Below are 15,218 nucleotides of genomic sequence, written 5' to 3'. Positions count from 1 at the left end.
ATCGCCACTGCTGCTGCGTCGGGAGGTCGGTCGGGGTTTACATGCATGTTACTGATCTGTGTCCAAAATGGCTTCTAAATGGGGGAATGGGCTGCAAACAGGGAAACCACCCGGATGTGTAAACACAAAGAGGGGAATTCAGGCAGCTACTAGAGTGACCTTAACGCGACACTGTGCATACGACTCCCAAATATCCTTATTTAAACCGAGCAATGTGTGACACAGAAACATACTGTATGTGAGGATTTGGGACGAATTCAATTGAGGTGTTGAAGCCCGGACGGGACTTCACGTTTAATCATGTGTGTGTGTGCTGTGCAGCCTGTGCTGCTTCCACCACATCCCACGTGACGATCGCCCTCACTTGCACTTTCTGAGGGAGGTTTTTCTTTAATGGCAACATTGCGGTTACAATGGTTTGGCCGCGTATTTTTGGCTCTGTTCTTCATGTTTTGATCGGCGTACACTTTATAGTCAGAGGAAGGTGCACTGTGGAGCGATTATTTAAACCTACCTTAATTATACTGTTGAAATAAAAATGTTCTCCAGTGAATGATCCCCGCGGGGTCTATTTAGACAACAATGGCCCAGAGCTTTATACTCCCAAAAGGAAAGGTACTATGTTTACCCAGGGTAACTGGACGTTGTGTGAACCACCAGGGTGTTGTGCAGTGATAACAATTTAAAAGGAAAACAGTATAATTTTGAATTCTGTTTAAGCAAATCAATACTATACTATTGTATAGTAAATAAATGAGACCCTGTTCGTTAATTGGCCTGCATGCATGTGCAGTAGACCTGGAGAAAACTATTAAATCTAGGCTATCTGAGGTTTAGAAATAGTGTGAAATAATTAAGCTGCAGTGATGTGTTTTACTTATTTCCCCCCCAAATTTGTTTATGTTTTCCTTGAAATGATCTTGTATGCATAAGTGGAAGTGCTAAAAATAGCTGTGACCTAATTTGGAGTTGTAGGACAAATTTAAAAAGCATTTCAACTCTATTGGTTTAGATGACTCACTTCATCTCTAGATGAAATTCATACAGTATACACAGTGTGTGTGTGTGTGTGTGTGTGTGTGTGTGTGTGTGTGTGTGTGTGTGTGTGTGTGTGTGTGTGTGGTGTGCGTGCAGCGTGCAAGTGGGTGTGTGTGTGTGTGTGTGTGTGTGTGTGTGTGAAATGCAAAATAATGGCACTACAATATGTTATCTAGTCAGCACAAATAGGCCTATACAATATCTTTTGAATATTTGTGCGCAAATATTGTTTATTTAATTGCAATGAAGTAAAACGATTTTTGCATAATTTATATATTTCCATACTTCTGTAATGAAAGCTATACCCAATAATTTTGCTATCTATTGAAGAAAGTTGCCAGAAACCTAACAATGGCATAGCAATGTCAAAATGTTCAGACTTAAAAACTACATTGCTCTCTCTCTCTCTTTCCGCCCTCGCGTCTGTGACATGTAGACTAATGACAGCCTGGTGACACCCGGCCAATACATGAAGCAAATGGCCCAGGAATGAGGTTAGGTTAGGTAATCACTATTAAACTAGTACCGTGCAGCGTAACACAAGACAAAGCATTTCCTCATTAGACTATTCCATATTGACCTTGTAACTCAATAGAGGCCATGAGGGAAACAGTGTAAAGACAGATGTGCCCTTGTCGTGCCAGTTGGAAGAGAAAGCACGTGAGTGCCGGTCAAAGGTTCACGATTCCTCGACCACAAGATGTGGACTCTTCAGACAACGTGCAAGCCCATTGGGCTAGCAATGTAATGGTGGATACAAAAAAATATAGATTTACTACTAGTCTGGATCAGCTCAAAGCACAAACTCAATTTTGGACATCAAAAGGCCCCTGATCCAGAAAGGTTCTAACCACATGAACCCTTGTGTCCTTATTCTGGGGTGAACGTTCACCAAAAGTATAGTACATATATACAAGCTTGTGTTTTGAGCTTAAGTTGTGCATAAGCTATAAGAGAAAGGGAAAAAGGGGACCATATAGAACCCTAGGGGACACCAGGGTTTAAATAAATAAAAATCAGACCAGTCTGAAGCGAGTGGTGCAACAGCACCCCCTATTGGTTGATTGACTGTGGTTTTAGTGCATGCAGCCTTTTGTGGATCAGGGTCTAATTTCAAAAGTTTAGTTAAGTGGTCAGATGGGTGGACCATGTGCATTTTCAGGGCATGTTTATTTGTGTTCTGGCTTTGATCAGTAGAACTAACATTAAGTTCCTATTGATCTGTATTACAATAACAACTCGTTTTTTCAAAGTTGTAATGAAAAAGAATGCTCCCTTACTATGCATAGGAGACCAACTAAAGCATCTCAAATGGGACATATTGCAGCCTAACAGAAAACTTCAGCTGCACTACAATGTTATTAAGGTTGTAATCTACTGCAGAGCATATCTCCCGTTAAGCATATTTTTATGTAGACTACATATGTTATAGATGTTAAAAGTCCAGTTGGTATTGATCATACTGAACCAAGGTTCAAGGTTTCTTTATGTTGTCTCCCGAAGGAGAAATTTATCTTGGACCCCAAGACAAAAACCAGGGACAGAATAATACCTTTGCTGGGGCCCATGCATGGCCAATTCTCCTTCAGGGCCCCCCAATAGGGCCCACGTATTTGGGCATTAACTATAATACATTTTAATAACTGGCATGGAGCTAATGGACCATGGGTATGGTTCATAATCAGTCCAATGTTTTGAACAGACCACATGTAAACATGGCCATCTCGACCATACGCTAAAATTCTTAAATGACACTAGGTGGTAGCAACACTCCCCGGGGCACTAGCAGCTCTCCTTTGATAGCACTGTATGTGCAACCCATGAGAAAATAGCAGGCCACAGTTAAAGGTTGTGTGCAATGGGCAGAGCCTATGGCTCATTCTACCACAGTGAATGTAATAGTAGTGAGGCATGTTGTGATCTGTTGGCGCATGAATGCAAAAATGGAAATAAGATTGGAAGATAGCGTGTAATGACACTGCTTTATTTCCACCTACAGGAGCTTTAGTAAAAAGAAAAACTAAAAAAAACAAGCATCATAAAATATTTTCTTTCATTTTCTGTTTTATTATTTTACAGGTTCATGGAGTCAGTGTAAGTGCGGAGAGTGGCAAAGCATCATGCCTTCCTTGGATGCCATGCCTGTGTGGTATGTACAATGCACAGCATTCCTCCATCTACCAGTGGCTCGGTGGTTTAGAAGTAGTTGGTCACCCTGCGGATGGACTGGATGCTGGCGTTCTCTGCCTGCCACTCCATGTGGGTGCAGTAGTTTCCTCTCTCCACGATATACATGCGGCCACGGAAGTTGGGCTCTTCGTACAGCACCCAGCTGACGGGCAGAGAAGGGACAGAACAGGACAAGAAATTCAATCATTTGTGAAAGAAAACAGTGGTTGATGAGATCAGATTCTAAAAATGTCTTCTACATCTTGACAGATTTTTTTCAAAAATAGCAGACCTACAAGCTCGTAGAGCGCCACTCGGTGGCGCGCTATGAGCTTGTAGGTCTGCTATTTTTCAATAGCTAAAGCATGACATAATGCTAATACCAAAAGGGGTTCCCGCCCAAAATGGGTTAAACACATCATAACCACTGCTGTATTCTGCAGCCTTGTAGATCTGCTATTGTCAAACAATTACGTCGGAAATGCAAAAGATGACATCATATCAGCCAGGTACAGGAAGAAGGCACATTATGGTCTAACAATAGGAACATTAACTACTTGAAACCTAGAAGCCCTATTCTGGGCCAAAAATAGCAGATCTACAAGCTGTGAGTAGATCGGCAAAATTTAGTTAAGATAATTGGTGCAGAGAAGAAAAATATCAGCACACCAAGTGCAAAGCAAACTCGGGTCAGGTTTATTAAATATAGAGGGTTAAGTGGTTAATATTAACCATTAACTATAAGTGGTTAATATTAACCATTAACTATAAGTGGTTAATATTAACCATTAACTAGTATAAAGTATTCAAGTCTGAGTAATGTACTGTATGCTGGGTGGGGATTATCACTGTATCTAATGTGCTGTTTACAGCACATTAGGAACAGAAAGGAACAGAAAGGTGTGGTCTCTTGTGGAGCCAGATAAGCTGTAATTTACAGTAGAGTACTATCTCTATATAGTCTCAACATTCTTTTATCAGATGCCAAATTCCACCTGTCTTCATTTAACTCTGCGAGTGCACAATTGGGACCAAATCAAAATGTTTACACTTGCAATTAGATAAATTGTAGTCTGCAGCAGTGATGCAACAGTGATTTAGCCTACTGTGTGTACTTGGCTACAGTAAGAATACGTACGCTCCGTCTCCGAAGACTCTGAGGGAGTTGATGCAGTTCTTGGTGAGGCCCCTTCCCTGAAGGAATGGACAGTCATCACACAGCTCCACACACTGTCCTTGGAAGTTAGGTCCATCAAAGATTTCCATTCTGTAGTGCTCGCCATGCTGGGAGGGGGGCAACAACAGTGACAGATCATGTTCAGTGATGTTCCAGGTCATTTTACAATGCATCGATAGGAGAAACAACTGTTTATGACAAAAGTTTAACAGGTGTATGTGACCTTGTCTTCTGTACAAGCGTCAACAAGTTGCAGACCACAAAGGACATCAATGTCAAATATACATAAGATGTGTGCTCAAAAATGAAATAGAAAAATTAGGCAGAATTTCCTTGAATCACACCTTGTGCAAGTTTAAAAGACATCACTTATCAGTAGCAGCAGCTCTTGTTTTGCTTTTTCCTTTCATTCCAGGATTATCTCTATTATTATCTTGTCATACATGGGGAACATGCCACACCACACCAACATTTCGTTGCATGTACTGTATGAGATGAGTTGAGTGACAAATAAAAGGAAGTCCGCACAACAGCTCTGCTCCACAGTGTTTTATTTATTTAAACACTGACATAATAGTGACGATGTTTCGGCCATGACTGACCTTCATTAGGTGATGGCAATCAGTGTTTAAATAAATAAAACACTGTGGAGCAGAGCTGTTGTGAGGACTTCCTTTTCTTTTGAACTGTATCTACCTTTGTCCAGCACCAGCGAGGGACTGGGTTTGCACAACCCTCTAATTTTTTTAACTGAGTGACAAATAAACCCTGCTGAATCTCTTCATATAGAATAAGTAAGAGACACTTAGCAACAGGTATTGTTGGTATATAATATTTAACATGTTTTTAGATGAATTGAGTACACAATGACACCAATGGAAACATGCCGAAAGGCTGTTCTGGTTTCATCCTTTTAGCAGTCCTTGTGTTGTGTTGTACTTCTCTGTGCCTATCCTCGCAAACTCTGAATAGCATATTCAGTCAATGAATCATCAAACTGTATATGTAACATAGCCTACCTTAATAGTGCCACAAAACCTTCAGGGAAATATACAAGTTGTTCTGACTTTTATATTTAAGATTGATTTAAGATTGATTTCTTTGCCTCGTGTCAGTGTGGATGAAAACATTCTCTTTGAATACATTGAATATTCTCGGTTGGTTGTATAAGCCATCATGCATGTATAGTCTGTTGTTCTTCTTGCATTGTCTGCTTTCCCATACAGCATGCCAGGTATTGTCTCTGTACCCTCTGTCTCTGTACTGTGTGAACTGCTCAGTGTTATAATTTATCCAATTGTAACTATGAGAGTTACAAATGCCCTCATTGGCATGCCTACATCTCTGCCAAAGAGCTTCTTTCCCCGGACTATCAAGCTTATGAACCACACCCATGCACCCACTGCCCCCCCCCCCCCCCCCTCCCTCCACCCCAGAACAAATTATTTGTACTCTTATGTACAATACCTGTACACAACAGTTTTGATTTTGACAGCAAAGTTTGATTTAGTTTTAGTCATAGTCCTTAGAATAAAATTCCAAATAGTTAGACATATTTTAGTCATCTGAAATGTTTTACTTTTAGTCTAGTTTTAGTCGACTAAATATCATAAGAATTTAGTCGACTAAAGTTACAGTTGATTTAGTCGACTATCTTGGCGTGCCTTGATGGGCGTCATAATGCCTCATATATACTTAGCTGCGTGCCGAAAATAGCCAATCTACGAGCTGTAGATCTGCTATTTTCAGAGCATGACACCTGCCCACAACCAAGCATAAAATCTGATCTCTTTTAGTCATCATAGCTTAGTTTCTACTTAGGTCTATTTGGTTTTCGTCAGTGAAAATTGTTAGTAGACGAAAAATCTTCACCATAGTTTTAGTCTACGGAATTGACACTATAGTACACAAGATGTACCAGTGAAGAAACCTTGAACCTCTGAACCTTTGAACATATCCACCTACCATCCTGATGGGCTTGCAGGAGCCCATGTGGTCGTTTTGGCCGTTCCAGCGCTGGAACTCGGGGTACTCGCCGTGCTCCAGGATGTACTGCTGGCCCTTGAAGTCGGGGTGGTCGAAGCACGTGAAGGCCCCGCTCTCCACACGGATGGAGTTCACCCTGTTCATGAAGCCGCGGTCCTGGAAGTTGTCACAGTCGCCGCGGATCTCCAGCATCCTCCCGGTGAAGCATTTCCCCTCGTAAAAACAGATCTTTACACAACAAGGGAGACGATTTATGAACCGAATTTTTCACAGCTTAAAGATAACTTTGTAATTCCATTTTATTTGTCTGCACTTACTGCATATTTGTCAATTCTGCTTTAACTGTTTATGTCATTTGCAGTGTACTGTATGTTTAGAAGTGAATATCTTATTTAATAAAATTATTATACCGTTTTTAACCCATTTCGGACTGAACAAGAACCCCAAAGGGGGTTCCCGTCCTGAATGGGTTATAGTAATAGTTTGAATAGCTGTAAGATGTAGTGGTAGAAGAAGTACTCGAGTACTGGCGTGGCTTGAGTAAATACCACAGAGTAAAAAATAAACTGCTTACAGAAGTCAAATTAGAAATGTATAAGCATCAAAATATTTAAATATACTTCATTTAGCAAATGTCAAAATGACCATTGTGCTCAATGTCCATTTAATAGTCATGCACATATCATGTTATAGACAATAATTATTGATCCATAATCTGATAATCACTTTAATGTTACAGCTGGTAAGGTGTGTGTGTGTGTGTGTGTGTGTGTGTGTGTGTGTGTGTGTGTGTGTATATATATATATCTCTCTCACTGTATATGATGTCATTGAATTAACTTTCATTGTCCCATGTGTACATGTGTTGAGGTTTGGGAAGGGTGGCTACCATGATGGCTGCATGAGTCCATTGTTTGTAGTAGTACTCACCTTTCCTGAGTACTGTGACATTTTCCAAGCGGATGGTGTCCCAAACTATAGCCTAACAGTATAAGAGTGGAAAAATTTGGACAGCCTGATATATATGGCCAATAGAGAGTGTGTTGCTATCGCGAGGCCAATGCAACAAAGGCACAACAATAGGGGGTTTAGTTGTTTTGCCACATGGGCAGTTTCCCTTACATCTGGCTCTGCTGATAGTGGACTTTGGCTCGGGAGGTGGACACAATAGAGTGGGACATTTTCTGCTTTGATTGGGGTTTGAGACTGGTGTTGCATTGAACTCAGATTGCAGACTAATGGTGCTTTTCCACTGCATGGTACCAGCTCAACTCGACTCTACTCGACTCTGCTTTTCCATCGGGCAAATGTAGTACTTGTTTGTTTCTTTGTTTGTTTCTTTGTGAGCTGCAGCAATTTCCAAAAGGTGAAAACACTGCAGACTAGCTGGTCAGAAAGAACTGTCCCTACTAGTATCATTGCATCATTGCGGACTCCCCTATCCTATACTGTTTTTTTGTTATCAAATGTTTTTTATTTTAAGACAAAAATCACAATAAGACACGTTAACATCATGAATGACTTAAAGAAAACAAAACACATATAAAACAACACATAACAGCAAAAGCAAGGAACACAAAAACAAAAACAAACAATCCCACCCACCCCTCCCCCCCGAGACCAAAGATGCCACAAAATGTCATTACTCCTACTACTGTGCAATGGAAACAAAAAATAAATAAATAATGATAATAATAATAATAATGATTAAACCATGCCCTTAACCAAATCTGCAATACCAGACATGCAGGTCGATTTTGAAGGTGCGGTTTACCAATGGAAATACATAAATTGGCCTCGCTCTGCGCACATTCATATTATGAAAGGCATATCGGCCCGTGTTGAACGCACTCGGCCCGTGTTGAACGCACACACATTTGGCATACCGCGTCCCTGAATATTTTAGCATTGTGGGAGTGTCCATATGTTAATTATTCTCGCTTTGCGCAATTTGCTATTAAGCCCCTTGACCTAAAGACACTCAGCGCATAACGATTAGACGTGGGTCTGACCACCTCATAAACGCAAAAAGCACTGTTTGATTTGACACTTGAGCGGCTCTGGGAAGCTGGTAGAGTGTTGCCATGTCTGTTTATTATAAGCGGCTTATTTTTCTGTAAAGTTGCTTTCTGTGTGATTGCTTTTCTTGTTTCTAAAGTGGTTATTTGGGCTTTTCTCCTAATGTTGTTTAAACCAGTGCAAAACAAGCACATTCCCATGTCAAGGATCCCCAGATGAATGCATTTGCCCAACTAAGGACAGCTAATCCAAAAATTAAATAAAAAGATTACTTTTGAAAATAGCAGATCTATACCAGCTCACAATGCATCACATTCATTCATTAAAACTATGAACTCTGACTGCAGGGGGATATATAATGATCATTATAACAATGTGCAAGAACATATTTAAAAAGAAGGAAGAAATTTATATTTGTGGACAATCAAAATATGTTTTTTTATTTTAATGTGGTGTCATTCAAATTAATCTGGATATGGCAGACTCACTATTTAGAAAATAAAAACATGGCACTTCATTTAAAATAGGTTACAGACCCCTGTTATATGCGCTTATTTTTATAGACCCATTTACTTGTTTCTATGAGACATGGCCGTTTTGCGTCTATTTAAAAAAAATGTTGAGATTAGAAACGGCCATAATTCTTTCATTTCTCAACCTTAAAAATAAATAAAAACATCTCCATAATCCGTGGGAAATGTGCTTTCATATGCTGTATCACACCCGATTCAAGTCTTCTTCAATAAAATGCTACGAGCGAACTCAGCGAAGACCATACCATCGGGGCCACAGCATTACAGCACGCATTCAACTCATTCCTTGACTTGAATGAAATAAAATATAATAAACGTTATTTTACTGGTGTTTTTCAATAGAAACAAATAAAGAGCGTGTGTAGGCTACTGCAAGTGCAACAGTGCATATACATGCATGCACTAGGCTATATTTCTTCCGTGTCGGGATGGTGATTGAGCTCTTCAAGTTCACAGCCCGTTTGGTCTTTCATAAAAAAACGTTGATATTAGCCTATAAACACTCATGGTTCTCTCATTTCTCAACCGTTTTATTAAATGTAAAAATCTCCATATTCCTTAGGAATCTTGCTTTCATTCGCTGTATGGTACATGGTTCTATCGTTATCGAATTAATTAATTACGCATGGATTGGCAATTTGCCAATATGCTGCTATCTACTCGCAATTCCATTCCGATCTGAAAGGTGGGTCTGTTCTTTTGAGGCATAAAGGTGACAGCATGCAGTGCAATAGGAATAATTAACCCAAATGTGACAAAGGCATGTCATGTCTTCTATGGTGCCAGCCTGAAGAAATGTCATACCACGACCCCCAAAGTGCGCATTCCGTATGTGACATCAGCTGACTGGTAAAGAGAATAGTACGGACATGTTGATTGGGTACGTCTCAAACACGCCTTAAACACACCCATGACTAATTCAAGGCCGTTTTGCGCACTCCGCGGGGTGTCAAAAGCGCTTCTTAACATGCCCAAAATTGCAATATGACATACTACACGCCCCCAGATCATAATACTGTAATTAGATTAGTAATATAGAAGTAAGTAACATAGAAGTCCTTAATCGACCCCTTGCAAATCTCAATGTTTTCCTCTTTTGCACCATGCAATCTTGCTGTAGACATTTCTAGATAAATGATATCTAGAAAGGTCAAAGCCCATTGGCGAAATGACAATGTATGAGGCGGTTTCCAGTGCGAAGCAACCATCTTCTTTGCGGCCGTTACGCCAGCAAAGAAGACACGAATACGGGTGTTATTTAATGGCAACTGGGATACATCATTTAACTAGAAAAAGTGCCCTTCCGGGCACAGGTCTCCACCAGGTTATCCACAGATCCGTGCAGTTAGAGGTAAAAACACTTTTTGGCCAGTTATAGCGCCACCTTGAGGCTGAGTTGAAATTGTTCATGTGGCATTTCGTCCTCGGCCTAGTGGGAATGTGGGTGCACAATTTCACGGAAATCACACGATGTGTTCATGATTTGCAGCATTTTGTTTGAAACTGAGCACTCCTGTGAACTTTGGAAGCCAATCTTAACCAATCAGGATGGAGTGTGATAAATCTGAAAGACCCGTTTCGTTGAATGGCTCTAGAGAGACTGTGTACCAATTTGCGTGATGTTTGGACAAAATCTGTAGGTGTACTGTGCAAAAACTTGTTTTGCACAAAGCGGCCTCCTGGTGGCGCTATAACAGGCCGTTCTGGAAAGTTTGGGGCAGAGGTTCATGGTTGGCATCCAGGGAGTGTGTGTGCAAAATATGGCATCGACCGGGTTAACGGTGGCTGTTTTGCACAAAGCGGCCTCCTGGTGGCGCTATAACAGGCCGTTCTGGAAAGTTTGGGGCAGAGGTTCATGGTTGGCATCCAGGGAGTGTGTGTGCAAAATATGGCATCGACCGGGTTAACGGTGGCCGAGATTAGCTGTTCACGGACACACGGACACACGGACGGACACACAAACGGACACACAAACGGACGGACGGAGTGCAAAACATACTCTCCCCACATGCCTTCGGCCTGGTGGAGACAATAAGAATAGAGATGGGGAGGGTGTGATGTTAACTTGTAGAATAGTCGAAAGGTTAGTAGCAACCAAATTCCAAAATGTGAGGACACTCGGACACTCCCACACCATATGAAAGAATGTACCTATGGTGTTTACTCCCCTATACTGTTAACAAACATTTAAACTAGCTGTTGAATATCGCCTAAAATATGACCAGAAATTGGTTTTGTTGGCATTTATTTGTAAAGAGATAATAGCTCAAATGTATTTAGATTGTTTCCAAACAAGTCCCCATTGTTCTTTAGCACTCTCCTATGCAGACATCGCTATGACCAGTGTTGGGGAAGTTATGCAGGAAGAGTAATATATTACTAGTTAGTTATTACTCCTTCAAAAAGTAATATTATTATACCCCCAGACAAAGTGAAATAAAACACAATCTGTTTAGCCATCTCCATTTAGAATGGAATCCTATTTATTGGAACAATGGGAGTCACCAATCAGCCAATTTGCATGACAGCACTGCACGCTTTTTAATAATAATAATCAATAGCCTTTGCTATATATTTTTATGGTTTTCCTGCTTTTTCCATATATTGGAAGGAGGAGTCAAAGATCAACCGCAGTGCACACATGCAGATGATGCAGACTCTCAAACCTGCCGCTGCAGATGCTTCAGAACAAATTACTGTAGATGTTGAATACTTAATATATTTTAAGTATTCATATTTCTTAACCACAGACCTGCCCCTGACCTGCACAACATTCAGTGGAGGTGCATGCTCAAAAATAACTGCTGTATAAGTTAACAATGTGTTGCATCGCAATTATGATACCTTATTGATCTGATGTGACCACCAACCTCCTACTATGGCAGTGGAATCTGCTCCTTTCAGACAGTCGGACACACACAAAAACAAATCATCAGATCATTATAAGACAGTAATGCTGCATTGCTATAATATATATAATATATATAATGATTTTAAAGGAATAATATTACAGTAATATAATTTGTACTCGTTACGGCCTAATACTGACTATGACGACCAGCTACATTGAAAGGTACTGGACAAAGTACTATGCTTGGTACCAAAAGCTAGTCGAGTCAAGTCAATGTGAGTCAGTACCATGCAACGATCACATCGTCACACCAGTCCTTCACAAACTCCACTGGCTGCCTGTCACTCAAATAATTAATTTCAAAATGTGGTGAGGACACCACCTACCATAATAATAATGCATTTTATTTGTAACAAAAATTCTCACTTTGAATAGCATGGGCTCTGATTGGTAACCCACAACTCTGGGGTGAGCCAATTGAAATTCAAACTGAGGAGTGCCAGACCAATCTCCCCAGGAAGGTTTGAGCGGTGCAGGCGCTCCAATGCACAGCTTTGTGTGTATGTCTATGTTGTGTGTATTTACAATTTACAATATAGCATATAGCAGAGCTGCGGCATTCTGGATCATTGGAGTGGTTTAATGTGCATGCTGGACTTGCTGGTAGACCAGTAAGGACTGGAGACAGTTAAGTTTTGATATGACTGATGTCTGGATAAGGAGCTGGGCTGACTCCTGGGTGAGGAAGGGTCTGATTAATGTTATAGAGTGTAAACCTACAGGATGGAGTGACCGCTGTAATGTGTGTGAGAGCTGTCTGTCCAGGAGCCAAGGTTCTTGGCTGTTGGAACCGAAGTTACCAAGGCGTTGTCTATGGACATAGTTAGCTCCTGCATGGGGCAGGACCTAGCTGGGAAGAAGTGAAGCTCAGTCACTCGTCATATTGTTGACATCATCAGAAATCATCATTGTGATGAAAGGCACCGCTCACTTCACACAAGTGTGATTATCTTTGTTTATTTATTTTTCGTCTGGTTTCCAGGCTATCCTAGCAGCACTGTTCTGAATGTACTGGAGCTTCTGCATACTCTTGCTATAGGGAACCCGATGATACATTACATGTACAGCTAGAGTATGAGTTGCACGGTTATCTCTATAGGTGTGGTAGCCTACACAGACAGTAACTATATCTATGTCACATATAGCTGCTGCTTTGTGGACCTACTGAAGTGCTACCACCTTTGTGCCCAACCTTATGCACATTATGTCTAACCTCATGTGCAGTATGTAGAAATAATTGATTTTCTTTTACGTATCCTCATTTCCCTTTCTTCTCTCTTTGCCTGCCCACCTCCCCCAACCGCTCTTTTTTTTCTCTTCCTGATAACACAAACAATGGAGCTTGCACAAACGTCTTTACACATGATGTACTGTATACCTGTGATGTAACAATAAAGTTAAAGTGGGATTTAAATAAGTTCTGGACCTGCAACATCTGCTTTTATGGTATCATCCCAAAAAGATCCCAATCATGCAGTTTGTCAAATTATTCCCAGTGTCCACACCGCATAGGAATATTTTGATACACATCTAAGAGAGACCCTAAGAGACAAGCTAGCCGATGAGAACTTTTCCCTAGATGGCATTACCTTGGCCTCCAAGGCCACTGTAAAGAATCTGGGAGTTACCTTTGATCAAGATATGTCTTTCTAATCTCACATCAAACAAATTTCAAAGACTGCCTTTTTTCACCTGCGAAATATTGCAAAGGTTAAGCACATCCTGTCCAAAAATGACGCAGAAAAACTTTTTAACTTTTTAACACATTTGTTACCTCAAGGCTGGTCTACTGCAACTCGCTATTATCAGGCTGCCCAGGTAAGTCTCTGAAAAGCCTACAGCTAGTTCAAAATGCTGCGGCGCGTGTGCTGACAGGTACCAGAAGAAGAGACCATATCACTCCTTCACTGGCCTCCCTACACTGGCTCCCGGTCAAATACAGAATAGAGTTCAAAATTCTTCTCCTCACCTACAAAGCTCTCAATGGTCACTGGTCAGGCACCACAATATCTCAAAGATCTCATTGATCCCTACAAACCAAATAGAACACCAGTGCGTCTACAGTATGCAAAAATGCTTACTGTCCCAACAATATCAAAAGTTACAATAGGAGGCAGGGCGTTTAGGTCCCAGGCACCTCAGCTGTGGAACCTTCTCCCGGCTTCGGTCCGTGGGGCTGACACGCTCTGCACATTCAAGACTAGGTTGAAAACCTTTCTCTACGACAAAGCCTATAGCTAGACTTGTCTCCAAGTCTAGCTGGATACCATAGTCGTACATTGTTGTGTGGGTTTGTCTCCCAGCAGTACAAGTAATATACACTATATAGGCTCCAGTAAGGCCTGCCACTAATCCAACATCCGGGGAATCTCTCCCCGGAGTCTCTTTTCGTCCTCCCCGTCGCAGTTCTGTGGACCTCTAATATTAACCCCCAACTGACTGCCGAGTGTGACCGTGGATCAGGCCTCTTCATGGAGCCCACCAGAAGTGTGACCTGGACCCGGCCTCACAGAGCTCGACCTGGACCAGATGTGGACCAGACCCCTCCACGGAGCCCACCTGTCTATTTTTGTCTATTTCTCTCTGTCTATCTCTCTCCATCTCCGTCAATCGGTTCTTGTTCAGTCAATTCATTCCCTGCTTCATGAAGGAAGTACAGGGAGTGACTTATAATACAGTATATTACAGACAGTCCATTTTGCACAAAGTGCACTGAATCAACGGTGGCATCACATGGGTCAGACACAGTCCACCCAAAGCAAACACACCACGAGCGTTTACTGATCTATTACGCTATTACTCAAACTCTGGCACTGCAAGCCAAGGCCATTCTTTCACATTATTTTATCCTAGCACATGTTAAGTACATGTGATAATATGTACAGTAGAATTATGAATTATATAGTGGAGTGGCCTGTTTGCTTAATGATTAATGCAGGAAGCGTGGTGTGGGGACACGACTGCCCTCCTTGAACACAAAGTACTTACTATAATTTGAACAAGATGACGAATGCACACAAACTTGAATCAGTCACACACACACACACACACACACACACACACACACACACACACACACACACACACACACACACACACACACACACGCGCACACACACACACACACACACACACACACACACACACACACACACACACACACACACACACGCACACACGCACGCACGCACGCACGCACGCACGCACGCACGCACGCACGCACGCACGCACGCACGCACGCACGCACGCACGCACGCACGCACGCACGCACACACACACACACACACACACACACACACACACACACACACACACACACACACACACACACACACACACACACACACACACACACACACACACACACACACACACCACAGGGTGT

At 41.6% G+C, this 15,218-nt stretch overlaps 1 protein-coding gene across 1 annotated transcript; it reads right to left on the bottom strand.

Annotated features, from left to right (window-relative positions):
- Positions 1-3,234: 3,234 nt before the first annotated feature.
- Positions 3,235-7,321, bottom strand: LOC310870714 (gamma-crystallin N-B-like; the record flags this gene model as incomplete). Its single annotated transcript, XM_083781987.1, has 4 exons — positions 3,235-3,370; positions 4,346-4,491; positions 6,350-6,598; positions 7,301-7,321. The coding sequence occupies 4 exons, from the start codon at positions 7,319-7,321 to the stop codon at positions 3,235-3,237; spliced, it is 552 nt and encodes a 183-aa protein (XP_083638113.1).
- Between the last annotated feature and the right edge of the window lie 7,897 nt (positions 7,322-15,218).

Source organism: Protomyctophum parallelum (assembly GCF_964188405.1).
Source record: "Protomyctophum parallelum genome assembly, chromosome: 14".
NCBI lineage: Eukaryota > Metazoa > Chordata > Actinopteri > Myctophiformes > Myctophidae > Protomyctophum > Protomyctophum parallelum.
Note: the sequence above shows the minus strand (reverse complement) of the source record. Positions and strands in the feature narration are given on the sequence as shown.